Below are 27,123 nucleotides of genomic sequence, written 5' to 3' on the forward strand. Positions count from 1 at the left end.
TACAAACCAATTTACTATAAGACGGCGAGCTTATCAGAAGACTTGGATTGATCTATCTGGTACTCTATGTATGGAATTCAAAGCATGAAGACATTTCAAGGAGTTCGTGTCACGGTGCCAGTCTAGAGGCTCATTCCAGGCACGATGCCTGGAATGAGTATCGCGAGATTCTGTCTGTTTTAACCACCTGGCTGACCAATACTTCCTGGACTCCAAGAGTCAGATAAGGTCAGGATCGTCCTGCTTAAGAGTCAACGGGACCTTAAGGTATTCTGAGGTCAAGAGAAGAAGATAAAAGTATCAATGAAATGCAGTAGATAGTTCTGGTGATCTAACTATGTTACTGTAAACTAAAGATAAGGCACGAGAGGCAGAAAGTAAATACAGGCGGGTAGTGAGCGTCCTCATATACCATCCCTCGTCATGCCCATCAAGCTCGCGGGGGCTCGCGAGGCTTGCTTGACCGTCATGCTCGTCGTGCCAGACATGCCCGGCATGATCCTCATCATCCTCAACATGCTCGTTGGTGCATGTTGGGCATGTTCGGTACGGAACATCGTTTCCCCTAGTGTTATCGTGTGACACTGGCGCAGCGCCTGATTGATTGGCTGCCGTTTGTCCTGGCTTCCTAACATCAGTATATTATTAGATAATAATTTAATAGCAAAGAACTAACGTACAATAGGTATTGCATTTAGTTAAACAAGGACTATGTTAAGTACCTGCTCTTGGATGATCAAGCTATCAAATAAACTTGTTAAACAACGCTTCAAGCGGTGATCTGAAATCATCATATTAATGGCTGAACTTCAAGCTAGAAAACAGGAAAGGTTTCACGCGTAGACTGAAGTTGCGTGAAATGGTCAAGCCAGCACCCGTAGTGATGGATCTCAGGGGTTATGAACAGGCTTGAGCACTCTGAAAAGGTTAGGGCCATTGAGAACCTTTCATTTAGCGCCACGAGGACTGGGCGGGATGTGGACGCTACCAGGCACCGTCGCGGGTACTCGTCCGTGCTCGTGCCGTTCTCCAAATTCTTCCACCGGGAATTGGCCAAGGAAGTGTTGTGCGCCTGCCAGTGAGAAAGCATCCAATACTGTAGCAGCTTGCATAAACAGACCAGGATCTTTAAGAATTTGATGGGATATATTCCAGGTTATCTGCGTTTTTGGCCCAAGGAGCATGAAGATATAAATAGGCTCAAACAGTTTGTTTGGTTGTTTGCACGCAGGCTTAGTTAAGGAGAACGCTTATTAAAAGCCTGTCTATCCCTTCGCATGTTTGTTGCTGTACTCCTTATCTAGTTAATTGTTTTGCTCACCCATAACGATGCGCGTAATGTTCCAGAAATTTCACCTTCTAAAAGTACACTGAAAACCCAGGCAGCTTCGACATACCTAATACAACGTCTCAGTACCGACGTTCCTGGAGTCTCTCATTTCTTGGCCTGACCGGAGATGGCGTCCCGTGATGACTACGCGGTCGGGTGGATTTGCGTACTGCCTATAGAGGTCGCCGCAGCCAAAGCAACGCTTGATCGCATTCATGACAATCTACCTCCGGATCAGAACTCAGACGACAATAATAACTACATTCTAGGAAATCTTCAAGGCCACAATGTCGTTGTGGCGTATCCTAGTTCCGGGGTGTGCGGAAAAACATCAGTGGCCGACGTGGCCACACAGTTGCACGCAAGCTACAAATCTGTCCGGTTCAATCTCATAGTCGGCATTGCGGGAGGAGTACCATATACAAAGAAAGATATCCGTCTTGGTGATGTTATTGTTAACAAATCGACCACTGGCTGGCCAGGTGTCGTCCAGGATGACGTGAACAAGAAGCAAATAGAAGATCAGTTTGTTCGCAGCAGAGCATTAGATCAGCCGACACTATTGCTTCTCACAGCTATGGGGAAGACCAAAACAGCCGCTATTTTTGATGAAAGTAAGATGCCCCAGTACATCTCTGAGATCATGCAGAAAGACCCCGTCACCTTTGCCCGCCCTGGCCCAGAAGAAGACATCCTCTTCGAGCCGAATCATGACCATGCAACCATTAAAGCCAAAAAAAGCGAATGCAGTCCATGTGACTCGGATAGGATCCAATCCCGGCAGCCTTGGGAGGTACAGGAACCCATGGTTCATTATGGCCTGATTGACTCCAGCCAACATTTAATGCGCCAGGGAGTGACCCAGGATAAGTTCGCACATGAGCACGGCATTCTCTGCTTCGATACGGACGCAACCGGGCTGAGAAATGCCCCGCAGCACTTGGTCATCCGAGGCATCTGCGACTACGCAGATTCGCACAGGACCGAGCTCTGGCATGCCTGCGCCGCAGCGGCTGCCGCAGCATACGCAAAAGAGATCCTCTCTTTCATACCCACAGTGCCTAGAAAGATACCTCTGGCCGCAAAGTCATATGGCGATGCCGCGCCTGTTCTTGATGCTTTACTTCTGACAAGACCTGAGGTTGATCGGAAGTCCCTTATCGCATTGAAAGGGCGCAGGGTTGACGGCACGTGCGAGTGGGTCGTACAGCATCCCCATTATCAAGAGTGGCTGGCAGATGCGAATCACCCACTCCTCTGGATCTCAGGTGGTCCTGGGAAAGGGAAGACCATGCTGGCGATTTATATCACCGAGGTACTAAAGCCAGTGGTTGATGCCACTGGTAATGTTCTCCTCTATTATTTCTGCAGTAACCGCGACAAGAACCGGAACACAGCTTTGACCATCATAAGAGGCATCCTGCATCAATGGATCGACCTGCATCCTCATCTGGCCAAAGAAATCAAGAATTCCTTTGAGGGAACGGAAACAACCAAATATACCATTTCCAGTTTTGTCTCGTTGTGGAGAGTTTTCCTGACCCTACTTCAACAGAGCACGTCTTCCCAGGTAGTCTGTGTTCTGGACGGCCTGGATGAATGCGAGAAGGAATCACTCGGGCAGCTTCTTGATGCCGTTGGGAATCACTTGTCAAAGTCTGTGGAAAAGGCAAGGCCACGACTGAAGCTTATTATCCTCTCCCGACCTCAGCCGGCTGTTTTGGAGAGCAAACTCGGTCATTATAAGCAAATTCAACTAGACACCTTCAACATGGAAATTTCGCATGATGTCAAGAGATACATCTTTGCTAAAGTTGCTGAACTGGCATCCGAGCAAAACCTTTCCAACGAGATGATCGCGCAGGTTCAGCAAGCCTTGCTGGCTGGCGCTGATGGGACCTTTCTGTGGGTTGGATTTGTTGTCAATGAGCTTCAGGGCAGGAGTTGGAGCAGAATCGACGAAGTTCTCTGCCATGTTCCTAAAGGCTTGGGTGGGGTTTATCGGCGGCTCCTTCAGCAGATCGGCGACAAGGAAGCATTGGCCCCCATTCTACAATGGGTTGTTCTCGCTGCCCGGCCCCTCACACTGGAAGAGTTGACCGTGGCTGCAGGGATCAAGGCGGCTGGTACTCTTTCAGCAACGCAAGTAACTAAGAATCGGCTCATACTTGGCGGGCTGCTCGTGAAGGTCGAAGGAGACGTCGTCAACCTAGTTCATGAATCGGCGAAGGAGTTCTTGCAGAGCGATCAAGTCAACATCAAGGGGATCAACATGTTCTATATGAGCCAGGATACCCATAGGACTCTCATGCAGACCTGTTTAGCACACGTTGAACGTGGATATGGAAATCCGGGTAGTTCTCATGGAATGTCTGACCACGATCCCTTCTTATCTTATGCCAGTCAGTACTGGTTCGTGCATTTCCACCATGCCATTCATGTGATTGATGCACCATCCGAGTTCTCACGTCCATTTTTCCAAGTCGACTCTCCGATCCGGGACGAATGGTGGAAAGTCTACTGGGAGCAGGAGAAGAACGGCGGAAGCCCGCCCTCCTTTACACTCTTGCATTTCGCGGCATACTTTGGCAATATACCCTGGGCCAAGTTGTTGATCAGCAAGCATGCCCGCCTCATTTCGCGAAAGGACAACTACGGCCGAATGCCGCTGTCCTGGGCCGTTAACCAAGGTCACCGAGAAATGGTGGAACTGTTGCTTGACCATGGTGCACGTGTAAACTTTAAAGATCGAAGCATGTTGACGGCACTCCATATCGCGGTCACTGGACAGCACAGGGACGTCGTGTCTGTGCTGCTCGAACACGGCGCCCGACTCGAGGCCAAGGCGGAACATGGTGACACGGACACGCCGTTAATGCGAGCCATTTTGGCGAATTCGAGAGAAATCACGCAGGAACTGGTTGAGCACGGAGCGCGCGTGGACAAATTGCCAGCTCTTCTGGGAGTCGCTCCCCTGAGAGGACCTACGGATTCGGTGGACGAGCGGGTGACAGAGCTACTTGAGCTCCAGGAGCAGGTCTTTCTCGCACGCTTCAAGCGTTCGTCGCAATTTGTCGATCTGGTCATGAAAGGGCTGGGCCTCTCCCTCCGCTTTCCCCTTGTTCTCGGATTGATGTCCGTTTATCTTAAGTTTGTGGCGATGAACCGCTGGGACAGTCTGTCTGTACTGCAGGAGCTCGTCCAGGAGAACAAAATGGACGCATTGCGAGAATGGGCGGAACTCTACCATATGTTCTTCTTGGGGCTGATTGTCGCCAGAAAGCCGAAAAAGCTGAAGGCCATGGGCGACCTGGCGACGCAGATCTTGCAAAAGGTCGCGCCCAGAGATGTTCAGGCACTGCTGGCCATCACGGTCTTCACCGGCATGGACACGAAACTCACGGCTGTCCGACACGGATGGAGAGAAGGAGATGTCATCACAGCTGCGGCAATATCAGATTGGGCCGCCATCGCCTGCGACAGAGACGCGTTGGAGTTCTTCCACTTCGGTATCCGCGAGTTTTTGAGCGACTTCGATGGCTGTGTTCGGAATGCCAATCGGGAAGAGAACGTACTTCGGACGGGCCTACTCATGACGGGCCACTTCGCCATGATCAACAATCAGGAACCAGGGCCGATCGAGTATTTCTCCCGTGTCGTCGCAGAGTTCTTCGAAGGATACATTGGCAGCAGTTACGAGGTTGAATTGTTCAGCGATGCGAATCAGGCATGCGCTAATGAGCTTTCCGTCATCAGCGAAAGTCGCGACTTTGCCAAATTACGTGTCTTTCTGACCAGTATTTTCCAGTTTGCCCAGAAGGCCCATGAGAAGGGACAGGAGTGCTTTTTCAACATACTCCCAGCAGCATGCTTGATTCTCTGCCAGGAGAACACCACCGCTCACCAGTGGCTCATTGGTGAGGCCGTACCGGGTGAATTAGGAGCGTTGATAGCGAAGGAACCTCCGGGATTGCTACAGAGGCGGGCTTGCAAGACTTTTGTGGAGTGCCTGATCATTGGGAAGCAGTACGGTTTGACATTACCCTCGGGGACACCGAGACATAGAGTGGAACAGCATCTGCAATCCTTGCCGGGAGTTGGACATATGATGAATCGCGCCCTTGGTTCATAAAGTGCTGCGCAAAACTTCGGCCTAAGAAGTGGCAGAGCTAAGGCACGAAGGAAATTTGAGCCTGTGTTCATAATTGCGCTCTACATGTTGTCTTTGGGATTAATCTTTAAGAAGCTTCTAGTCGAATGACGTTCACTTACACGGAAAGAGTCTACATGTGTACATTTGACCCTTCATTCCAGATATGAGCGCCGGAACTGTTTCCTATTTTTATCCCTGCTCAGAGGTCTCCCTGTCCGCAAGTTTCGAATCTACTGTATCAAAGCGGCTGTTATAGTTGGACATTGAGTCATGTCACATCCGCAACCTAGTTGTCAAAACTCAAGGCCAGTACAACCCCCAGACATTCTGTCGCTCCTCACTCTCATCTTTACGGATCGGGATCGCTATCTTTCATCTATGAGCCGTCTCCACCAGTTCTTCGGGCCTGACCTTGCCTTGCGCTTATTGTCATTTGTCTGGTGCGTAGGCGCCAGCGAGCGTGTTGGCTGACCTGAAGCTGCATGATGCGGAGAAGGTGGCGTTGACGAGACTGGAACAAATGAGAACGGTCGGTTCGGCCCATATGAGATAGATTGCTCAGCCACTAGTAAGGTCGACTCGTCGGTTACAGACCAGGCTCGTTGGTCCGGCACAGACGGCTGACTTTGCAGCCTAAGTGCCTGACGAATCTGGCGCTCTACCTCAGGGTTGGTATCTCGCTTCCAGTATCCTGCTTGGTTGAGCCGGAGTAAAACGTCACCAGGCGGAATGAACTCTTCCCAATTCTTCCGCCCCGCAGGGAGAATGTTGGGATCCGCACCCAGGTCAAGAAGCAAATTCATTATGGAAAGCATGCCTTTCTTCGCGGCGTAGTAGAGCGCAGTCCTCCTTCCAGAGTTCATGCTATTAATGTCGTGACCCAATTTGAGCAGAAGTTTGATCATGGGGACGTTGCCTGTAGTAACAGCTTGGCGAAGGCTTGTGACGGCCCGGCAACAGCGCGACTTGTTGAACGCCAAGTTGCCGGTTGCTTTCTGGGAATGGCTTGTCGGCCCGCGATCCAGCCAATCTTCTGCAGTGAGGCCGCTTTCGTCAAGTAGGGTCTGAGGCTCTGCAATGACAGATTCGTCGAGCAGGATCCGCACGATGGTCAGATCTCGACTGTGGATAGCCAAATGAAGAACGGACCAGCCGTGATTGTCCTGCTGGGTGGCAGTGGATCGTATACGGTGGTCTTCTAAGAGGCACTGGACAACATGGTTGTGCCCCATGAAGACGGCGTGATGTAGTGCAGTCCAGCCGTGGCATGTCGACTTGAGTGGGTCGGCTCCCTGTAGGAGGAGCAACCTCACAATAGAAACACGCCCTCCGTTTGCAGCGCAGTGCAATGGTGATGTACCGTAAGAGCTGACAGCGTTGGGGTTGGCTCCATCGTTCAGCAACAAACGAACAATCTCCAGGTGGCCCTCCTCTGCTGCCCAATGTATCGCGGACCAACCATCGCGATCACGATGGTTCGAATCCTCACCGCATTCGAGGAGCAATCGAACAGTGGAAAGGTTGCCAGAAGCTGCCGCTTCTTCCAAAGGCAGAGTCTGCTGCTGCGTATTGCTGATTTCAGATATGCTGGCACCGTGTTCAACAAGCAACCTGGCAGTCAGAGACCAACCCAGACTAGCTGCCCAAGCGAGCGCAGACTTTCCATTCGCGCTGAATAAATAGGCATCAGCGTCCAGGAACATCATTCTCCTAGTGACGCCTTCATGCCCGGCAACCACAGCCCAGAGAAACGGGGTAAATCCAGAGTTGTCAACGATATGTAATTCCGCGCCGTGCTTGACCAAGACTTCCATACACTCGATAGAGCCGCTCTCCGCAGCGTAATGCAGGGGCGTTTGGCCCATTTCATCCCTGAAATTTACACTTGCGCCGCTCTGGATCAAGGACTCAACCAAGCCCGGATCGCCGGCCTGAACCGCGTGGTGAAGCTTCGTCATCCCCGAGTCATCTTTGTCCTCTAGGGCGAGTACTGTCACCCGTGCACTAATGTCCTCTTCGCGGTGTCCCACTTTTCCATCTGCATCTTCAGTGTCATCGTCTTGGAAATTCAGGTCCTCGTCGTCTAGTACGCTGTACATAGATGCACGTGTAATTCCAAAAGGCCCGACCGGCCCATCATCCTCTAACGGCTGGTCGCTATCGACGTTCTCCGCGTTTTCGTCATCATCGCTAGGAAGTTTTTGCAGTGTAAGCAGTGCAATTTCCTTCATATGACCGGCGACGTGTGACTGGAGAGCTTCACTAGAGAAGACAGTGCTGGATTCGGCCCTCCCCGAGGGTTGAAAATCATCGCCGAATGGACACTCCAGTACCTTATCGAGTACTGGCCTCCGTGAGGCGTTGCTGAGGGTCCTGGCGTACGCTTCAGGCACGCCGTGCTCCTTGATGGAATGCTCCTGGTACTGGATCTCTTGGTCAAAGACTATTGGATCGTGAGAAGGGGCCCTGCACTCCCATGTATGCCCGTGAGCAGTCTGTATGTGGCTTGACCAGGCTTTCGACGTTTCGAACGTGAGCGGACTGGTCCCGTATCCGTGGTTATCTACTTCCAGGCAGTGTGAAAAAACACAAATGTATGGCTCCAGGTCCCCGATGACATGATTCCTAGTGTATATCAGTAACATGCTCTCATACGACGACAGAAATAATCTCCTTACTGCCACCGCTTCAATGAACTTGCAGTGTTCTTGAACTCGACAATGACGCCGCAGTACGGGCACTGCTGCGTCGGCGGTATGGGAGGGAACGACAACTTGCTGTTCACGAGAACAGATTTAGACCTGGGAACCTCAGTTACAGTTGTGGATTTAGCGTAGAGGTCCACAAGGGCAGTTTGTCGAGCAGTGGTCGCATTAGTTGCTGGCGCTAGCGAAGGGGCCGGCATTTTGTTGGTCCTCGCAGGCTTTGGCAGCGCGCTCGACGCAAACCGTATAGTCGATGCACTCCCGGTCATTTTGGGGAGCTGAACTACGACCGGGGTCATTTCCGGGCTCTGAGTACTCAGATCAATGCGCCTTCGATGTGAGCGCTGATAAAACAGCCGTCGAAGTCGCAGCGCGTTGGCTTCAACCAATGCTGAGCGGAGCACCTCTGGCGTCTCCGGAAATCGGAATTTGATATAGCATCTGGTATAGAGACGCAACTCGTCTATGGCCTTGTTTGCCTCTTCGTCGTCTCTGTACGTCTCGATTTTGCGGGCCCGGTTGGCTTTAGCGGATTTTCGAACGGCGTTGGATAAACGGAAGAGCCGCGTCAGTGTCCCGCCGATTGTCTCTGTGATCTTCAAGACGTTCTCTTCTGCTGGATCGATATCGCTCTCCGAATCACTTGTGTCATCGTCGGCTCGCCTCGTGGCCCCCGAATTGCCATCTACTGAAATGCGTTGTCTCTTCCTGCTAGAAATCTGTGGTGGTCGGTCGTCGATTCGTTCCACTGTTCTCGAGGCACCCATTAGCCTTGATCTTCATTCCATCCGAATGTGGTACGGAAAGCACTGACAAGAAAGCAAGGTATCGTAAATGACATCCAAGAGCTGATGTATGATATCCGCGGCTATCGGACTGAATCGGAGTCTGTAGTCCAGGGAGACATTGGGCGACCCGTAGACATCCATGTTTGATGCCCATAAAGAAAAGCGTGCTAGCTGGTCGTCCATGATAGTAGGGTCTGGCACGATTTCCGGCATGACCACGTACTTGTGGAAAAGAGATCGGCACTGTGTCGCATGCTCTGCGATGGTGGGGCGAAGATCATGCTGGAGAAAGACATCTTCCATAGACTCATCTGCCGCGCGCCCGAGACTAACCATGGTGAAAGGGCGCGGTGCGGGCCGTCGCGAGACCCTCTGAGTGCGGCAAAGATCCAGGAGGCCGATCCTGGTCTCTGCATAAGAAGGACGTTCCAATGATCTTGGGTAAGCTAATCGCGACTGAGGTTATGAAACTGTCGCATAAATTCAAAGTGTCCGATAATGCGAGAGCAGCATGTGTCTTGGGTTCTATCGAGTTATGAGTTGGGCTTATCTGTGCCTTTTAGCCAACCACACCGCTTCCCAAAGCGCTTCCCACTTCTGGTGGGCAGAAAGGCACAGATTACGGAGGCCTAAAGCGACAGTCGTGCAATATCCCCCACTTTAATGTCTGCACTAGTATTCTGCCGCAGAAAAGGATTTAATATAAAATACACAACAACTAGATCCAACATGTCAGCCAAGGCGAACTCATTTTTGGGATTATTCAGCCAAGCCAATATCACAGCGCCTTGTTCTTTCACCTTTGCATACACTATTGCTGAAGGATACGCTAAAGGATACGATGAGGATACGATACTACCTTTTCGGGATTTAATAAGGCTTCTGGCCAGATATTTAAGCTCTATATAGACTGTAGTTCGAAGAGCAAGACCTTCATTCATTTCAATTCATACCAATTAGTCATCCAATTCATATCCACCAATCATAGCCATCTCTGCCGCTCATACAACATTTTTGCGCGCCTCAGGCACGTGACCATCTAAGATAACTTATCGAATTTTGCCACTAGACCAAAAAGGGTCAACCCTCATTAGTAAGGGCTTCTATTCTGGCTGTCATAACTCATAAATATATATACTCCTGCAACTATGGCACTATAGTTCACTTAGTGATAGTAGTAGTAGTAGTAGTAGTAGTAGTAGTAGTAGTGGTGGTGATAAAGGGGCCTGGGTGGGTAGTAAGACGGCGAGCCTATCAGAAGACTTGAATTGATCTATCTGGTACGGAGTACTCTATGTACGGAATTCAAAGCATGAAGGCATTCAAAGAGGATCGTAAACAAACACGCGGATGGATCCTCGTGGAGCGAGGCTAACCGAGATTAGTAGGCGGTCGGAACAGGCAGTATCTCGCGATCCTCATCCCGGGCACGATGCCCGGACTAAGGTCTCCACGTGACCTCTCGCGTATCAGTCAGTTCGACGTCGTCGAACTCACGGTACTCCGTTGCTCGTCACGCTCGGGATCATGACTTGCAGGCAGTCGTGATAGGTAGAACTATAACGGTGTCAAGGTGCGGGCTCGGGAATGTAGTCAGAACAGAATAACAAAGTAGATACACGGGCAGAATGCAGGATTAGACCATCAGACAGGCGCTTAGTATAACAAGACGTTGCTCAGAGATCAGGAGTAGGATCGACGTTGGAGTCGAGGAAATATCAGTCAGCCAGGCGGTCAGAACAGGCAGAATCTCGCGATACTCATTCCGGGCACCGTGCTCGGAATGAGGCTCTAAGCTGGCACCATGACAAAAGGTGGTAAGAGCAGATGATTGTAATTACAAGAATTAGATGTTGCACGACTGTCGCTTTAGGCCTCCGTAACAGATACGGATGTGTCAACCACCAGCATATGTGACGCCTTCCTATTTGGGATGTCGGAACTACGCCCTCCGTTTCACCGAGATTATGCAGAGATTTCTGTTATTTCCACGGTTCAAAAGTTATATCTCTTCTAGTTGCTTTATCGGGCTAGATTGCTTATTATTGTCTGTGTATTTAAAAGACCATTTGCAGCTAGATTGACAGAATCAGACCTTCATTCATTAATACTCCTACTGGCTGATGTCGAGTAATTACGCCTACCGGTGACGCTCATAGGATGTAAGCAGCGGTACATGAGATACAAGTACAAAGCGCGCTGACCGCTCGCAAACCAGCGGCCCGGCTGCTGCAACTGGCCAGATCAACATGCACGACTTGATTGGCCAGCGAGCTCGGCCGGTCAGACAGTAGGAAAGAAGAAATAAGAAAGGACCTGTGCCCCGGGGCACTTGAGTGATTGTTACACACCTAGCAGTGCCCATCGAGACCGAGCCTCCCTCAACCCTCCCTTCTTCTGCTCCTTTGACATCTCGCTTGATACTTTAAAAACCCCGGTATCTGAATTTGAATCCTGGGACCATGTCCTTTACCAAGACATATTTCCTGTGTCCGACATCCGATTTCATATCTCCGCCACCAACGGGCCCGCTGTGTCTTGGGTCTATAATCCGCTCCACGTCAGCACCGCAATACCCTCTGAACAGAGCGAGCGTTGTTCCCGTAGCTAATGCATTCCCACCTGTCGTGGAGACCGACTGGAAGAAAACTATTTCAACAAAGACAGGGCTCGGTTTGGGTGTCTATGCACAGTTCCTGCAGCTGGCTACTGGTGGACTGCCCCTTGGTCCCGAGGTTAACATTGAGCATTCGAACGAAACGGCGAGTACCTTCGCGTTCGACATGGTGACGACGCTGGCATTTGAGCTGACTCAGGAATACGTGGAAGAGGCCGTTAAGGCACCGGCCGTGCAGGCATGGCTGAGAGAGCCCAGGCAGAAGTTTGCACTCGTTAACGAGCTCTTCATCATCACGGGCATGAAGCTCGTCAAGGGCGCCAAGATCAAATACTCGACCTCACAGAGCACGTCGGCCAAGGGATCTCTCGGCATCGACGTGACCGCGCTGGGCACGACCTTGGGGCCGAAAGGCCACTGGACTAGCACCAATGATAATGCAATGGAGACCAACCAAGAGTCGGAATTTGTGTTTGCGTTCCACGTCAGAAGGCTCAAATTTGGGCGGAGACTGAAACTTGAAGAATACAATAAGGGCGCCTTCATGACAGTTGGCGGGAAGAAATATGACGACGAATGTGTTTTGGTTGAGGACGTGAATGGAGCTGATATTAGGACTGCTGAGGCTGTTCCCGATGTCACCGAGAATAGCAACGTCTATTGCGTTCCCGCTTAATCATGCTGGACTAATCTCGGACTACAACTAAGATAGGCAACAATGAATCATGTCCTCTTCGAGGCTGGGTATACCATTCCTGGGATATTTACTAATGCTTGAACATGTTCCTTTTAATATCCCCGATTCTCGCGTAAACATCCTCCCTTGTCGAACCGCTATCGAAGAGCACATGAGGCGTGATGTAGTCGTAGCCTACCCCCCGCCTTTGTATGACCATACGCTTGAAGACCGCATCCATGGATATGTCCCTTTTCAACCACGGTCCCAGCCTTTTGCTTTCTTCAGCTACTTGCTGATCCTGCTGCCGGACAAAAGATAGGACCGATGCGGCCAGGCCAGCGGCAATTGGTGTTGCGACCGATGTTCCTGACATAACATTGACAGTCTGATCGTGTCCATTTATGCCAGCCGGCCAGGAGGAAGTGACATGCTCCCCAAGTAGACTAAAGTTAACATCTGTTTCGCTTGCTGTAGGGTTAAAATTAGAGGGATTGCCATTTCCATCAGTTGAGTGTATACAAAAGACGCTGGGACATTGGGCTGGAAAAGCTCTGCCAAGATTCGCTCCGTCATTTGATGCTGCTGCAAATAACAACGTCCGCTTGTTAAGTGCATTAGATATAGCTGTGTTCATGAGCTCGTGATATTCACGAATCCCGAATGACATTGATATAATGTCTACTTTCCACTGTTCAACTGCGTGATTGATGGCCTGCTCAGGTTATTAGCTCAGTCCAAAAAGTCTGCTATGATACAGAGACAAACTTGCCTTCGCAATGTCATCGTAGGTATTAGGATCCAAAGTCTCTCGTCTGGCAATTCTGGCGACATAGATCTCAGCGCCTGGGCTAACTTTAAGAAGGAGGCCAAGAGCATGAGTGCCGTGCCCAATCTCATCTTGAGTGTGGTCCGGTTCTGTTCCATGTACGAAACTGCGTGCTTCCTTGATTCGTGGGTTGGCCCGTTGTTGGTCCTCGACTAGGAACGGGTTTCCAGGGTCGAGTCCGGAGTCCAAAATCGCTATTCGTACCGGTTCGACAGGATCGGAATCAGGGTCAACATACGGATAGATCGAGGACAGTAAATTGTCCATCCATTTTTCCGAGAGTGGATTCCTGGCAGGTCATTAGTACGACGAAGTCTTATAGCCATTGGGAAACACCTCACTCTTGTTCCGGATCCGTCTGGTGACTTGCATCAAAAAAGTACAAGCTCTTCTCTGAAGGCTTGGCGAGGTGTCCGTGGGCCTGCGATCCCGAAGAAGGTTGTGCCGACATCCGTAGCATGATATCTGAGTGGAGGGATGCATAGCTCACGGGCGCGGCGTCAGACATTGAACGATGTGGACCTGCCCTTGCTGTAGTGTTTGCATTAGAGGAATCAAGCTTGCCTGTATGGAGGCGGACAACTTCTCGACCGATGACGCCCCAGCAGGATTCGTTCTGTCGAGAATCGAATGAACCCAAGTTCTCTAATTGAATACCCCATGCCTTGAATATCACGGCCTCAAGCCGCTTGACGACGTTTTGGTAGAAGAGCCGCTGAACGGTGACATCCTCAAAGTCTGCGTGCTGTCCAAAGGGATAGTACTCCCCAGTAAGGCATGCCTTCGTAGCGAGATAGTAATCCACACCAGCGTCGTCTTCCAGAGTCTGAAGCTTATCAAGACAGGTATAGAAATCATCGTTAACATTCCTAACAGCATGTGGGTCCTTTGCCATGAGCTCCACAGGTGTGCAATAGTGAAGCTCGCACAAGAGTATGCCTAGTGCTAGCACACTGGCGTTGGGATGAACCATGTGTTTCGAGGCGCCAGAGCTGGCTTTAGTGTCTGTACTGCGGGCTGAGATGATTGGAACGTGCTCCAGAGCTAGGAAAGGTTTCGTGATGTTGGGGAGTTCTCCATCCTGCCATGGCTCAAAAAAATGGATCTTTGAATAATTGAAGGAAAACTGTAGCCATGGTGTCTCCAAGAAGGGAAGTAGTGCTGAAGCCAGTGTAACAGCAATGACTCGCTTCCCCTTAAGTGGCAGTACCGATACACCACGAAGTAATTCTTGCTGGCGATTGAACAATGCCGACAAGGAAACTGTCTGAGACATTCGGTCACTACCAAAAGTTTTTGGTTGCGGGCGAAGCCTCTGAAATATCCCATCCTCGAGGGCGAAATGCAAGCAATTACGCTGATTGAGGGACTCTGTAATATTTTGGCATATGTGAGCAAAGTCGGGTGGACTGCTCATTATAGGCTCAGAAGAGCGCCTCAATGTGCTGTTGTGCAGGTCTCTGCACCGACAGTGTCAGCAAATAGAAGTCATCACACAAAGCTTCAAGAGCTTACTTGACCGTAATCTTAGCTTCTTGCAATGCAGTTGCAGGTACAGACCGCACGCCGAAGAATACTTCGAAACTCGCCTCGGCCTCGAGATCCTTTTTGTGTCGTGGCAGCGACAGTCTCACGCTCAACCCTGAGCACTTCTGGCAAATGCAAACCCAGTGTCTTCGTAGCGCATTGTCCAAGGACACCAAATGTCTCCTCATCAGCACGGCGAAGTCGGCATCGGGGTCTTCAAGATTGGTCTCATGAGTTGGCTCTTCACGAGGCAGAGCTCGGCGTTTCTTTCTATCCTGTTCCAAATGGGAAAGCTCCTGAATGGTATCATCGTATTCTCGCCTCCGTTTACTGACGCGAATGACACTGTCTGGGTCGGCATGCGGATGGGGATTCGAATTCTCGATCATGCGGCGAAGCTTCGGATACCGCTCATGTCCGGGTTGTTGGAAGCGCTTCTCCACAAACCGTCATTAGTAGGCATTAAGTGAGAGGCCAATAGACCAAAGACTGGAGTTTGCTGTATATCAATAATACCTACAAAGTCTCTCTCTCGATTAGAATCGTCTTGAACAAGATCTTCAAATGCGCGCAGAGTCCTTGCAACGCTCTCTGGGTCAGCTTCGCCAATATCATCGCACTGCAGAAATGCATCCGTCCGTAGCCAGGCCTCGCGTTTCCGTGACCTCAGTGACGCCGGCTTTGCCAACCTTTGCGGTCGTTTTCGAGCGAATATTCCAAGCACGGATTGCAGCAGGCTTTGGGAACTAGTGTCGTCGTCCATGGTTGCGCATCCAAACTGACGGTTCGAAGATTTCACTGGGGTTCTTTGGCTGGAAGATCACTGGTCAATCAGCGGAAGTGTGCTGTGTATTGAACAGGTCAAGCTGTGTACCGTTCACACTCAAAGCCTCAGGACAACTTGGTGTGCTTGGTCTCCTATCCTGGTTGGATCCTCCCTCCTTCGTGTTTAGCGCCCCGACGTCGTCAGCTCTAAATTAGGAGTTAGTTGCCCAATAGGAACGCAGTTTGCTTCCCGACTCCCACAGATCGTTTGCTGCAACCTGACCGTCACAGCGGTGCAGCCGAGCCCGGCTGAAACTAGTGAGTGCTGGTTCCAAAGATAAGCAAGTCACCATCATTCCCGCTTGGGCAATACTTGTGCACATCTCATTAGCTACTTTTGCGGCACAGCACAAATCCGACGCAGGGGGAGAGCCTAGTGTCTCGGGTCGCTTGGAGTGCGGCAATTTTGGTATTGGCTGGAATACGGCCAGTCAAACCCAAAGGATGGATGACCGAAGGACTTGTCTACACATCAACGAAATGGTGGGGTACGACTTCAAGCCTTCCAGATGCACATTCCTTGAAATCGACTTCGCCACTCAGTTAAACACCATCAAGAAAAAGGATCAGTCCACCCACATTAGCTGCGCCAATTCCGCTGCAAGTGGCACATCGTTATTTCAAGTGATCTCGGCAGTCCTGCGCATTTTTAGGACGAGGTCAGCTTTCTAGCATAATGCGTGCAGTATCAGGGGTAAGTAAAACCCTCTACTAAGGAGAACTGTAACAAACACGCAGTAGGATAGACAAACCCTTAATTAGCGTTCTTTTTAGCCTGCGCGGAAGAAACAGATCCTCCGCCTCTGTCGCGAGGACCAATTGCACAACTTGGGGCTAGTTGGCTCCTGCTTGTTCCACCCAAGCGGGCCAGCTTGTCAGGAACGACTCATTTCAACGCCACGATCGGCCAGGAACAGAATCTAACAGGATGCAAACAGGAATCAAGAGGTGATCAGGGTATTCCATAGTTTAAGAATACTTGTGGATGATCTTTGGCAACAGACTGAACCCGTACCCATTTGACTTCATGACCCTTGTGCTGTCCACGTTCCTGGCACGTTATTGCACCACTCTAGCAAGCCTTATCTACTGATTTAATTATTGCTGACCGCACCTTTTCATTGCAGCCCGGCTTGCTGTATGTGGGGCTCTGTGACGGGGCAACAAGGCTGGCGCTTAGCAAGAACAACCGTATAAAAAGCCAGCAGTGTAAGAAATAAAACAAAAGCGAGGCCTCTTTCTTCATCTTGTATTTCCGCTTCCTCTCAAAGTCCAGCCTCCCCACATTACATTATCATCAGCCACGACAGTAAATGGAATCCGCTTCCCGTCTTCGAGTTCCGCCCTCGCAGCCGCCAGACGGAATGGAACCAGTCGGCCACACTACATCCAAGGCCGGCAAGGCAGGCCGAGTTCTTCTTTCGTTCGATGAGATGCCGGAATGGTTCAAGCGTGAATCCAACCAGTGGATTCTCCGTGGCTATCGGCCTATCTCAGGCTCAGCTCACGTTTCGTTCTGCAGTTGGTTGTATATTCACAACGAGTCGGTCAACATCTATTCCCACCTCATCCCAGCCGTTTTTTTCCTACTCGGGGAGTGGCATATCCAGCAGTACCTTGTCAGCAGATACTCCGGAGTCACTGGTGCCGATTTCATCGCTTTCTCCATCTTCATGTTGACGGCCGTCACGTGCCTATCGTTGTCGGCGACGTACCACACCTTGATGAACCACTCCCAACATGTGGAACATCTCTGCCTGCGACTGGACATGTTGGGTGTAGTGGTCTTCATACTGGGCGACCTTACCTTGGGAATATACATGATTTTCTGGTGTGAACCGTTGCCACGCAATATCTACTGGTCTATGGTTAGTTAGGCCCTATTTTCACGGTTTTATTTTTCCTTATCTCAGACCTGGCACTTGATTCTAACACTTTTTTCTCCTCGGTTGATAGATTGGAATTTTCGGGACGTTGGCTATCTTCACGACATTGCATCCCAGGTTCCAGGGCTCAAAGTATCGTCTCTTCCGAGCATTGATGTTCGTGGCGACTGGATTGTCCGGTGTTGCGCCTTTGATCCATGGCCTCAATGTATTCGGCATATCGCAGATGATGAGAAAGGCTTTTCCCTATACTCTGGCAAAAGCAGGCTGTCTTCTATCTGGAACCGGGTTCTATGCAGTAAGTCGTCCAATTTCGCACACAAGAGAGAAATCGACCCTGACAAACGTGGTTATGAAGACAAGATATCCAGAAAGTCAATATCCCGGCAAATTTGATCTATGGGGCTCCCATTCCATTTTTCACATCCTGGTGGTATGCGCCGCTGTGGTCCAGTTGATGGGGTATTTGGATGCCTTCGATTATGCGCAGGCAAATCTTACTTGCTCGTCTCTTTGAAATCTGTTCACGTTGTGTAGATTTCTCAAAATATTGTTAAGATTGGGTATCGTGAATGGGATCACCGCATTTCGTGATCAACACTAACACAAGGCAGCATAGCTACTAGCTATAGATGATCTCTCCTACCTACGACTGAACCTAAGTACAAGAAACCGACCTCCATCGCTTCTTTAGATAGATACTCGAGAATCCTTAATCAATCAGATTAACGGTCCTTACAGTATGAGAGTTATAAGCCCGGTTTACCCCAGGCGTTATTAGACGTAGTTATATCCTGTTGCACATCGTATGTTATTATAACTAGAACGTCGATCAGACAGGTATCTCACTGACAAGGGCGAGGTCCGGGCTTTTATATTAATGCAGCGGAGGATATTACAGGGTAGTGTATTGGGGTGCTAGGCCGGAACGGCAAAACTAAACGAGAGTAGTATATCACAGGTCTCTATATTACATACTCTGTTCCCTAATAGAGTGAAAGCCGCCGAGTATGTTACAACAATGATGAAGCAAGCACCAAACCTGACGTTAAATGTGTCAAACGCCATAACGTCTCCTAAGGAAGCATGGAGTCTCGCAATTCTTGGAGTCACTATCCAGCTTGGTGTATTGCTATTGCGTCGTTGGTGAATTACAATTGGCAATTGGGTGCAGATGGGTCCCCATCATCAGTTTCTAAGTATGGATACCCAATGTTCCTGGCTGGTATGCTCTCAAACCCTGATATTTCGAAAACCGTCGTTAATTCTCATAAGGCTCGGTGCACTTGTGTGTTGGTCTCTTCTTATGTTCATGTAAGTCTTTGGGTCCCTTGATTGCTTTCGTCATATTTTTACTCAAGGCAGCTTCTAGTTATCACAGCGTCTATGACCAAGGAGGTAAACTTTCATCTCGTCGATTCCGATATCAATACAAGAGTGATTCGAGTTCAATGGGCTTGCACTGTTGGTGACCAGCACTTTGATTCCACATACAACGAAGACAACAATAAAACCATTCGCACGTCAAGACTGAGATATGATGCAGATTTCAGTTTATCATCCATCATTGCGACCACCCTATCCATATCAAGGTATATTGTACAGTTTATGGGACGTAAGTCAATGTAACATCTCGATTCGGAAACACAAGACTCACTGACACTCCTTTGATCAGTGAGGGCTATGCACTGGAGTGTTGCCATTACCGTTCTCGGAGCAACCTTAATTATGGCTTGCGTTAGATCTTATGTTCGTCGCGGCCTTGCTGCGGTTCCCTGGACTGATAAACTTGATAGAGGCCGGGAAGTAGCATGGGTTTTAATGGATGCGCTCGGTGTTGCTTCCTTTGAGGTTGGCAAAAGTGTCAATGATAGTGAAATCGAGGCAGTCAACGACACTACGAAAGAGAGAGCTTCAGCATTGGCCAGGAAAGCAGTCGAAGTGCGCAAGGAGTTTACGCAGCTCGTTCCCTGGCAGGATGAGCCTATGATCCTCGCAAACCAGCTGGCCGAAGCCATAGCGTCGACACTGCAGTATGTCGTGAGTGACAGGCATTTCGTGCTTGACTCTGATGCGGATCCAAATCTACTCTTCGAAAGAAACGTAGAGGGAGAGGCTCTGACACAGCCCATTGGTGGTGCGGACACTGTCCCCTTTTCGTCTTCCAGAGTCTTTCCATTGGAGCTTGAATCAAAAGTAGGTCATGCACGTATGACCCCTATAAGGAATGCAACTTCCAGCCCTTGTGATGATGACACAGCATCACCTGAAAGTATACCTGTAGAAGATGACAATAATCGCGGCGGTGATCAATTGGGGCTCAACACAATCAAACACCTTGAGGGCGGTTTCCTTGGATCTGGCAGACTCGGCCCCCGAGAGAGCCAATCAACAACTCGTCATTCCGCGCCAACTAAAGACCGGCCTTCTGGAACGAGGATCAATCACTATTGAGCAAGATGGAGATGGAAACGGGAACTTGTTCCGGAAAAAAAATGATTCGATTGATAAGGCCGCCTCCAGTAACTTGCCCAACGATCTTACTGGTTTTACATACTATGTTTTTCAGCACACCGAGGATGTATTCGATGCCGAGTTCAAGTGGGAAGTTGGCGTGCAGCTAACAGGCTCCAGCGTCGGCATTGGGATATCCAATACAAACCCAAACAAGCGGACTACAAATTGTGATTTGTGCGCGGCAGTCAAAGTGCAAAAGAAAAAGAACAATTCGCCATGGCCAAGCGACAATGTACTATCAAGTAATGTAAAAGGTGGTTTAAACAGGGATGCATTGAGATCACAGGTGTGGACTGTCGATGTGGGCTCTCTGGCAGCAATCCTTTCCTTATGGGTGCTGACAACTGAACAAAAACACGGGCCTCGTTCTCGTCCTTCTGGATCTGTTCGACTTCTTGGTAGTGGATGGCAGGTACCCGTTTCAGCGAACCTTGTCATTCCGCAAGCAACCACCGAAAGAAAAGCCAAAGAGTGGACCAAAAACCAGAGTGACTCTAACCCTAGATGGGTCGGTAATGCAGGTCGTTCGAGTTATCCAAACAGAAGTGACCAGGGGCAGAATGAGTCTGGCAAGGGTACTGCTCGCAATGATGTGGAATTTATACGCATTGACTTCTACAAGGTCTGGATTGAGAGAAGGACACTGGCAATGACGGATGATGATCTTAGAGACTATTCAAATGCGCGACGTTTACCCGATCCTCCTTGTAGTTATGGTCTCTTTAATAACTTGTGGCAACTAACTGTACGGGACTCATCTATCGAGTTACTCAAGGTTTGGCCTGACCCCCTCTACCGTGTCCTCGCTATCATGATGCCAACGCGTTGTTGTACAGAGATTTCAAGACCGCAGCATTGGACGCCCAAGTCCGGCAGGAGCAACACAATAAGAAAGAAGCTACACCTACAACAGGCAGCACCTCACCAGAAACGAGCCAACCTATTCCGAGAAAAGACCTCCATCTTACTAGATATATGTCGCCACTAAACGGAGCACTCATTGGCGGATACGACCCTTCCTATGCACCGACTAAGGAGAAAGCGGTTGAAACTCAGAGACACCTATACCTCATCTCTGCGCTCAAGAGATCTTCAGTGCATTTATGTTGGAACTCTGTTCCGCAATCACAAAATTGGAAGGCCCCGCTACATCGCGCACACCCCTACGCGGAGATGGTGCCAATACGCTCCGCTGGCAACGTCCCGCTCTGACGCGGCTGGCCGGGATATTGTGTGAGTCGAAGCTGGTCAGCGATGAAGAGGAGGCCTACATGCTGATCATTTCGGCCTTTCATGCCCACGGACTGTTGCCGAAAGAATTTGACGAGCGCAGCAAACATCGCTCCCACCATGATCATTCTGGATCTGCTTCACAATCCGCGTCTAGTTTCCCGAATGGGGATAGTAGGAGGAGCAGCAGCAGCGCGACCCTTGAGGTGAACGTTTAGTCTTTCTAGATCGCGGGTTGTTTTGAGCCGCTGAGAAAAGTTTACTCTCCTCTAAAACTGAAAATCAAGAACATTACCATCCTATCGCCAGATTCTTTATGAACCACTAGGCGCAGTGGAAGCAGCTACCCGAGCGCCTTGGGGCAATCTCAGACGAATGGCTGCGCGGCCCTGGATGGATGACTTCCAGTTCCTGGTGCACCCCTGTCTATTTAGTTGGCTGTACCCCCGACTTGATCACACGGTTCCCAGCGTTCCAAGTTGGCCCAATGGATTTATTCCTGGGGATCCGGGGTAGTACAGGATTGCAGTGCGGTCCAATGAGTGAAGTACCCAATGCGTACTCGTACAAGCAGGTCGAGGGAGCAATCGTGTTCTCGAGCCGATGGATAGACTTGCCATCCATTGGCATTGCAGAGGTAATTTCTTCTTCCTGACGTGGTATTCCCGGCTTACGGTGTCGGTCGTATCCCTCTACAGCTGGGTGCCTTGTATAGCCTGTCGCTTGATCGAGCCCTAAAATTGACCCAACACTAATGTGCCGCATATTCCTACCTGCAGGTGCAGACGCAGGAGCCGATCGAGTCCGGAATCCAATGCGAGGGGTCATGGGGGCGCATAGTCTGGATTCTACTGAGGACCATATATGTGGCACATCCCCTTAACCTGCGCAGTATTGCCTTTCTCGTTTCTTAACCCTGGCCCAAACTTCTCAGCATTGATATCGTCTATCAACCAACCCACTACAATGGCTACCCCTATCAACGACACCAACGCCACTCCCTACGATGTGCTTAGCACATACCTCTCCTTTCCAACCCACTCCCAATCCCAATGGTGGACCAAGACCGTCCCCCTGCTCTCCCGGCTCCTCTCCTCCTCGGGCTACAGCACAGAACAGCAGTACTCCCTCTTAACCTTCTACCACTCGCAACTCATCCCCCGACTAGGCCCGCACCCCTCAACCTTCCACAGCACAATAACAGTCACCGGCCTTCCCATGGAATTCAGCGTCAATTATTCCGAGAAGGCACCGCACCCCATGGTCCGCATCTGCAGCGAACCAGTGAACGACTTCTCAGGAACAGATAGGGACCCGTTTAATCGCGGTCCGCCCCATGAGCTCCTATCGCATTTATCGAGCACGCTGAAAGGGTTCGACCCGTCGCTCTTCATATACTTCTCGCCAAGACATACGCTTTCCAAAGAGGAACAGCTCAAACTCCCAACTTCCATTCCCGGCGGCGCGAAACTCAAAACGCAACACGCCTTTGGCTTCGATCTCAAGGACGCCGGTATAGTGGTGAAAGGGTACTCCTACCCCGGCCTGAAATGCCATCTCGCACAAGATGGGAATGGTAAACCCATTTCCCAACTCCTCGGCGATGCAATACTCGACCTCAAGAGCCAGGGTATAATGGACTGCACATCCCCCTGGTCCATCATCTCAGACTACATGACCCAGATCTCAGGCTGGGGCTTCCATAACCTCTGGGCATGGGACTACGTTTCTCCACCCAGCGCCTCGCGATTGAAATTCTATACATTCGTCATGGACGTCCCCGACAAGAATAAACTAACTGAACTGTGGACGCTCGGTGGGCGGGCTACATCAGCCATGCACCAGGAAGGACTCCGTCACCTGCTCGATCTCTGGGACATCATTGACCTTGCACATTGCGGGAAGAGAGAACTCCCCGAGGGCGCGCAGCAGTTCCCTGACGGTGCGGCGCCGATGCTCTGGAACTACGAGATGGTTCCTGGTGAGGCTTTGCCGATTGCAAAGCCTTACTTTCCACTCCAGGGGCTGAATGATGAAGAGTGTGTTGCGAAGATTGCGGCGTACTTCCAGAGGCTAGGGTGGAAGGATTTGGCGGATGAGTTTCCGAAGACGGTTGAATCTTACTAGTAAGTCTCCCCCCTCTTTTTCTTTTCCTTTGGGTAAATAAGTATGCTCTTGTTGGTTGGATACTTGCTAACTATATGTTTGTGTTTGTGCTTGCAGCCCCGAAAAGGATCTCACGAAAACAACGAACCTCGTCTTCTGGATCTCGTATACGTATTCGACCAAGAGTGGGGTCTATCTAAGTGTTTATTATCATCCCTGCCCGGAATAAGTTTCCGGTGAGTGAGTGCGGGAACTAGGCTCTAATCTGCGAGTGTTGCGTTGCGTTATGTTGCGCTATAATGCTTTCATGTATCCTGTGTTCCACTGTTCTGTCTGGTCGCTGCTTACCTAGGTGGAGGGGGTCATCGAGATAGCTCTAGCTAGGAAGGGACTTGTCTATGGTTTGGTTGGTCCTTTCGATGTGATGGTGTGATTTCAGGGTTCGAGGTGTAGTTATGTCTTAGTAATTGATGAATTTACACTTGTTTGGTTCATGTGCCGCAGAAGAACAAGTACCTTGATTCTAACGTACGACTACTGAGTGGCCGAGTCTATCACTTGATAGTGGGAGTCGAGAACTTCATATTTAATTACTTACTTGTTCAAAGTTCATCATATAATTGTAGTTGAAATATACAAGCACTAGAAGGCAATAAGCATACTACAATAAATAGATACAAGCATACTAGATCATTATGTTATGCCTAAGCCGATCCGAATCTCAAAGCACCAAAGGATATAAGTCAATCAATATAAATGATTGTAACGAACGCAACCGCAGAGGCGCCTTCCTGCTTGAAGTGATGATTTTCCAGTTGTGCGAGTCCATGTCCGAATCCGATTCCGAATACTCCGGGTTCCCCGTAATGGAAGAAGAATGAGGGCTTTCCTCCCGTATAGTTCTGGTCAGTGTCGTTCGAATCGAAGACAAGGTTCGAATCAAATCGACATGCGATCTTGATGTACAGACGTTCGGCTCAATTGCACGTGTTACCGCCCATTCGCCTTGCCTTGCAACGATGGTAGAAAACGAGAGAATGTAGAAAGGAAATAAAGAGAAATCCATAAATCGTCAATTTGCACCAAGAGTGGCTGCGTTGTGCGTCCCATAGAAAGAAAGCTATAATGTATCATATCCCTTTACTCCAAATGTCATCGAGGTATCATATCGTAGGTATTTGTATAGAAGCGCAGATGAGTCAATTTGCATGTTGTCGAGATCGGTCACACTCGGCCAATGATATCATCCACGTCCGATTGATTCACGACTACACCACCCTCGGAGCAGCGAGCCTTGGTGCGCAGCTCTGAGCACAGGTTGTCGACGTCGATTTCGCCGTTGCGGAACTTCTCCATGGATTGCAGGCGGTCCCTAAAACACGGAAAGTCAGTATTATAGAGGCAGCAAACGGTGGGAAGTGACCATACCAGATCTTGGTGCACGACAGCATCTTGGTCTTGTCCTCTCCAGGCACAACCTCTTCGTCCATCTTGCTCTCCATCTGTTCGAGAATACTCTTCTTGGGTTGTTGCTGGTGTATGCTAGCTTCGCTGAGATTGTGAGACGGGCTACCGAGATCAGGCAACGGAAACGCGTCGTCGAAGAACGTGTTAAAGTCCTGGGAAAGGACTGCGTCTTGAGGCTCGCGCCAGTCGCCAAACAGCAACGGGTCAAACTGACCGCCATTTTGCTGGGCCATAAAGTCGAATCCGGGCACGTTTTCTGCGGGGGTAGGTTCATTTGGTGTATTCGAGGCGCTTTCACTGCGGTGTCGAACAGCTGGGACGGGGTTATTGATGTTTCCGCAAGCCAAGCCAAGTTGCGCGCAGAATGACTGTTCGCCATCAATGCTGCAAGCGTGACCATCATGCGAATCCTTGGGCTTGTTGTCAGGAGACTGTACGCTGGGCTCCGGGGAGGTGCCACTCGAAGAGAGGAATTGGTGAGAGTCAGAGGACGAAGAGGGAGAGTCGGAGTTGGACGTATCGTGTCCTTGACCGGACTGGCGCTGATAGTTGTAGTTGTATTTGTGAGATTGGTTTCCATTCGTGGTAATCGGAGAAGCAGTGGTAGACTTGCGCTGAGGAGCCTCCTTGGGGGAAGTGGTGCTGGAAGTCCTGCCGTTGGCTGTCTGCTGTGAAGGCTGTGAAGGCTGTCTTAATACACCAGGAATGTCCTGCTTTGGCTTGTTTTGGTTATTCTTGGCTCGGTTGCCGTCGAAGATGCGAACACCGGGAAGATCGCCGAACTTGGGGAAGTCGAACATGAATTCGTTGTTGTTGAGTCCAGACATGCGGTTGGTGTTGCCAGGGTATGAGTTAATAGCAGAGAGCGCGTTCCCTTGAGTAACCCAAGAGAGACGCTTGCGGTACTCTCGAAGTTCGACCTGGAGACGCTCCACCTGAGCTTTGAGCAGCCCGTTCTCCTGGTTAGCATCATCAGAAGCCTTTTGCAGCTCGTCAACTTTGGTCTCCAAATCCTTCAAGTGCCTCTCCTTGCGCTCGCGGAAAGCCCGTTGAGCTGCACGGTTCTGTGCCTTGCGTTTCTACAAATAATCAGTGATCGCCCCACACCGATAATCGTCTATACATACCGAAGTCGGTTCTGACGTCAAAGGCTTTCTTCCTGGCTTCTTTGACGCCTTATCGTCGCTCTTATCGTCACTTTCCCTTCGCTTCTTTCCAGACACATCGCTACTGCCCTCTGAAGACCGTTTCTCACCAACCTCGTAGTCCTCCGAGTGTGCACTTTCAGGAATGTCACCAATCAAGTTCTCCTCGGAGCCAGGAAAGTCCCATTCGAGTTCAGGGTTGAAGTCGAGGAAGGGACTTTCATCGTAGTTGACGTTGTCGAACTGATGGTTGCCGTCGAACGCTGGCGAGGTATTGAAGCTCCCGACAGACGCCTGACCGGGAGTATCATTAGGATTCGATCCAGGCTTCTGCTTCTGTCCGTCCGGCTGCTTCTGCGAGTTGGGGTTGTTGGAGGAAAGAGCGGCTAGAAGAAGATCCTGCTCGTTGGGCGAGAGGTAAAGGCCGTTCTGATATAAGCTGTTGAAGTCGGCCATTGCGGATGATCGAGGAAACGTAATCGGGAAGGCAGGGGATTTGAAAATGTGTTCGTGATCAGGTTTCGAGTGTCAAAGGATACTCAAATCGCTCGTCAGCTCGGGCTTATCGCCCGTTTGCTGTGCTAACGACAAGACCGAATTGGTGCTATTTTCAATGAATCCAGTCGAACGAATTCGAGTATGTATTGGCAGATGATGAAGCAGTAATCAAGACAGAAGTGAAGCAATTCGAGGTGAAAAATCGATGTATGATTTGTAAGTGAAGAAGATAATGACAGGTTGAATGTTTTATCAAAATTACCCGAGAGATAGAGGTAAGATGATGAAACAGCTGGGAGGGGCTGGAAGAAGTCAGGCAAGAGATTCGGTATGAGACTAGCGCAGCAGGCAGCCACAGTGGTTGGTTGAGCAGTGTAGCAAGATGAAGGGCCACTTTCCAGGCGGATATTGCAAGATGAGGAAGCCTGAGGAGCGTGGAGGCGATGAAGGCGAGAGCAGAGAGGAGGGGACGCTGGATGCCAGTCACGGGGTGTGGCGGCCTCTAGGGCGGCAGCCGTTGTTGCACGTTTTGGTCGGGCTGAGCAGAAATTGACCAATCACAAAGCTTGACATCCACTGCTGCTTTTAGAGCTGCAAAACCGGCGGTGGTGCTTAGAAATCAGGCAGGATGATCGATTCTGCGACTTTCTTCTTTCCTGCTTCCTTTGGACTCCCCTAGTTGCTACAGCCTCCGACCCTCCTCCGACCCTGAAGCTGCTAAGAATATCCCGCTTCAGCCTCACTCCGTTGTCGCAGGTTCACTCTCACACATCACCCTCTTCAATACTCTATGCAGCTCTACACAATACGCTGCCCCATCGTAA

The 27,123-nt window shown here is 50.1% G+C and overlaps 9 protein-coding genes across 9 annotated transcripts; 5 read left to right on the plus strand and 4 right to left on the minus strand.

The window, feature by feature from the left end:
* The first annotated feature begins 1,300 nt into the window (after positions 1–1,300).
* Positions 1,301–5,655, plus strand: BDV14DRAFT_73975 (uncharacterized protein). The gene has a single exon (XM_073777415.1). It carries the CDS (start codon positions 1,458–1,460, stop codon positions 5,460–5,462), a length of 4,005 nt encoding a protein of 1,334 aa, XP_073627607.1. The 5' UTR covers positions 1,301–1,457; the 3' UTR covers positions 5,463–5,655.
* A 17-nt stretch (positions 5,656–5,672) lies between these two features.
* BDV14DRAFT_190110 (ankyrin repeat domain-containing protein) lies at positions 5,673–9,312 on the minus strand (the record flags this gene model as incomplete). Its single annotated transcript, XM_073771291.1, has 5 exons — positions 5,673–5,730; positions 5,895–6,691; positions 7,481–8,108; positions 8,162–8,873; positions 9,003–9,312. The coding sequence occupies 5 exons, from the start codon at positions 9,310–9,312 to the stop codon at positions 5,673–5,675; spliced, it is 2,505 nt and encodes an 834-aa protein (XP_073627608.1).
* Positions 9,313–11,080: 1,768 nt separating this feature from the next.
* BDV14DRAFT_174480 (uncharacterized protein) lies at positions 11,081–11,353 on the minus strand. Its single transcript, XM_073768900.1, has one exon. It carries the CDS (start codon positions 11,339–11,341, stop codon positions 11,117–11,119), a length of 225 nt encoding a protein of 74 aa, XP_073627609.1. The 5' UTR covers positions 11,342–11,353; the 3' UTR covers positions 11,081–11,116.
* On the plus strand, positions 11,334–12,319 carry BDV14DRAFT_174481 (uncharacterized protein). The gene has a single exon (XM_073768901.1). The coding sequence runs from the start codon at positions 11,439–11,441 to the stop codon at positions 12,267–12,269; it is 831 nt and encodes a 276-aa protein (XP_073627610.1). The 5' UTR covers positions 11,334–11,438; the 3' UTR covers positions 12,270–12,319.
* BDV14DRAFT_174486 (S8/S53 family peptidase) lies at positions 12,320–15,673 on the minus strand. The gene is made up of 5 exons (XM_073768902.1): positions 15,146–15,673; positions 14,614–15,059; positions 13,440–14,558; positions 13,042–13,387; positions 12,320–12,984 (listed from the first exon to the last, which is right to left on the minus strand). Exons 1-5 carry the CDS (start codon positions 15,386–15,388, stop codon positions 12,361–12,363), a joined length of 2,778 nt encoding a protein of 925 aa, XP_073627611.1. The 5' UTR covers positions 15,389–15,673; the 3' UTR covers positions 12,320–12,360.
* A 1,008-nt stretch (positions 15,674–16,681) lies between these two features.
* Positions 16,682–18,076, plus strand: BDV14DRAFT_174490 (hemolysin III family protein). Its single transcript, XM_073768903.1, has 4 exons — positions 16,682–17,318; positions 17,407–17,634; positions 17,695–17,899; positions 17,951–18,076. The coding sequence occupies exons 1-3, from the start codon at positions 16,764–16,766 to the stop codon at positions 17,851–17,853; spliced, it is 942 nt and encodes a 313-aa protein (XP_073627612.1). The 5' UTR covers positions 16,682–16,763; the 3' UTR covers positions 17,854–17,899; positions 17,951–18,076.
* Positions 18,077–18,722: 646 nt separating this feature from the next.
* On the plus strand, positions 18,723–20,024 carry BDV14DRAFT_200699 (uncharacterized protein; the record flags this gene model as incomplete). The annotated part of the gene is made up of 4 exons (XM_073773573.1): positions 18,723–18,951; positions 19,012–19,532; positions 19,621–19,917; positions 19,971–20,024. The coding sequence occupies 4 exons, from the start codon at positions 18,723–18,725 to the stop codon at positions 20,022–20,024; spliced, it is 1,101 nt and encodes a 366-aa protein (XP_073627613.1).
* Positions 20,025–22,049: 2,025 nt separating this feature from the next.
* On the plus strand, positions 22,050–23,418 carry BDV14DRAFT_209250 (aromatic prenyltransferase; the record flags this gene model as incomplete). The annotated part of the gene is made up of 2 exons (XM_073775598.1): positions 22,050–23,209; positions 23,307–23,418. The coding sequence occupies 2 exons, from the start codon at positions 22,050–22,052 to the stop codon at positions 23,416–23,418; spliced, it is 1,272 nt and encodes a 423-aa protein (XP_073627614.1).
* Positions 23,419–23,756: 338 nt separating this feature from the next.
* yap1 (putative bZIP transcription factor AP-1/Yap1) lies at positions 23,757–26,749 on the minus strand. Its single transcript, XM_073768904.1, has 3 exons — positions 25,784–26,749; positions 24,618–25,735; positions 23,757–24,561 (listed from the first exon to the last, which is right to left on the minus strand). Exons 1-3 carry the CDS (start codon positions 26,255–26,257, stop codon positions 24,414–24,416), a joined length of 1,740 nt encoding a protein of 579 aa, XP_073627615.1. The 5' UTR covers positions 26,258–26,749; the 3' UTR covers positions 23,757–24,413.
* Positions 26,750–27,123: the final 374 nt, after the last annotated feature.

Source organism: Aspergillus stella-maris (genome assembly GCF_047715825.1).
Source record: "Aspergillus stella-maris strain CBS 113639 unplaced genomic scaffold BDV14scaffold_31, whole genome shotgun sequence".
Classification (NCBI taxonomy): Eukaryota; Fungi; Ascomycota; class Eurotiomycetes; order Eurotiales; family Aspergillaceae; genus Aspergillus; species Aspergillus stella-maris.

Bases quoted from the DNA above. Each gene is read 5' to 3' on its own strand.
- yap1 (XM_073768904.1), bottom strand. From the start codon at position 26,257: ATGGCCGACTTCAACAGCTTATATCAGAACGGCCTTTACCTCTCGCCC. The intron at 25,736-25,783 runs GTATGTATAGAC...GATTATTTGTAG, and splicing joins TGACGTCAGAACCGACTTCG to AAACGCAAGGCACAGAACCG. The intron at 24,562-24,617 runs GTATGGTCACTT...TCCGTGTTTTAG, and splicing joins CTGTCGTGCACCAAGATCTG to GGACCGCCTGCAATCCATGG.
- BDV14DRAFT_174481 (XM_073768901.1), top strand. From the start codon at position 11,439: ATGTCCTTTACCAAGACATATTTCCTGTGTCCGACATCCGATTTCATA.
- BDV14DRAFT_73975 (XM_073777415.1), top strand. From the start codon at position 1,458: ATGGCGTCCCGTGATGACTACGCGGTCGGGTGGATTTGCGTACTGCCT.
- BDV14DRAFT_174490 (XM_073768903.1), top strand. From the start codon at position 16,764: ATGGAATCCGCTTCCCGTCTTCGAGTTCCGCCCTCGCAGCCGCCAGAC. The intron at 17,319-17,406 runs GTTAGTTAGGCC...CTCGGTTGATAG, and splicing joins GCAATATCTACTGGTCTATG to ATTGGAATTTTCGGGACGTT. The intron at 17,635-17,694 runs GTAAGTCGTCCA...GTGGTTATGAAG, and splicing joins CTGGAACCGGGTTCTATGCA to ACAAGATATCCAGAAAGTCA.
- BDV14DRAFT_174486 (XM_073768902.1), bottom strand. From the start codon at position 15,388: ATGGACGACGACACTAGTTCCCAAAGCCTGCTGCAATCCGTGCTTGGA. The intron at 14,559-14,613 runs GTAAGCTCTTGA...CTGTCGGTGCAG, and splicing joins GAAGCTAAGATTACGGTCAA to AGACCTGCACAACAGCACAT. The intron at 12,985-13,041 runs GCAAGTTTGTCT...TAACCTGAGCAG, and splicing joins CCTACGATGACATTGCGAAG to GCCATCAATCACGCAGTTGA.
- BDV14DRAFT_174480 (XM_073768900.1), bottom strand. From the start codon at position 11,341: ATGGGCACTGCTAGGTGTGTAACAATCACTCAAGTGCCCCGGGGCACA.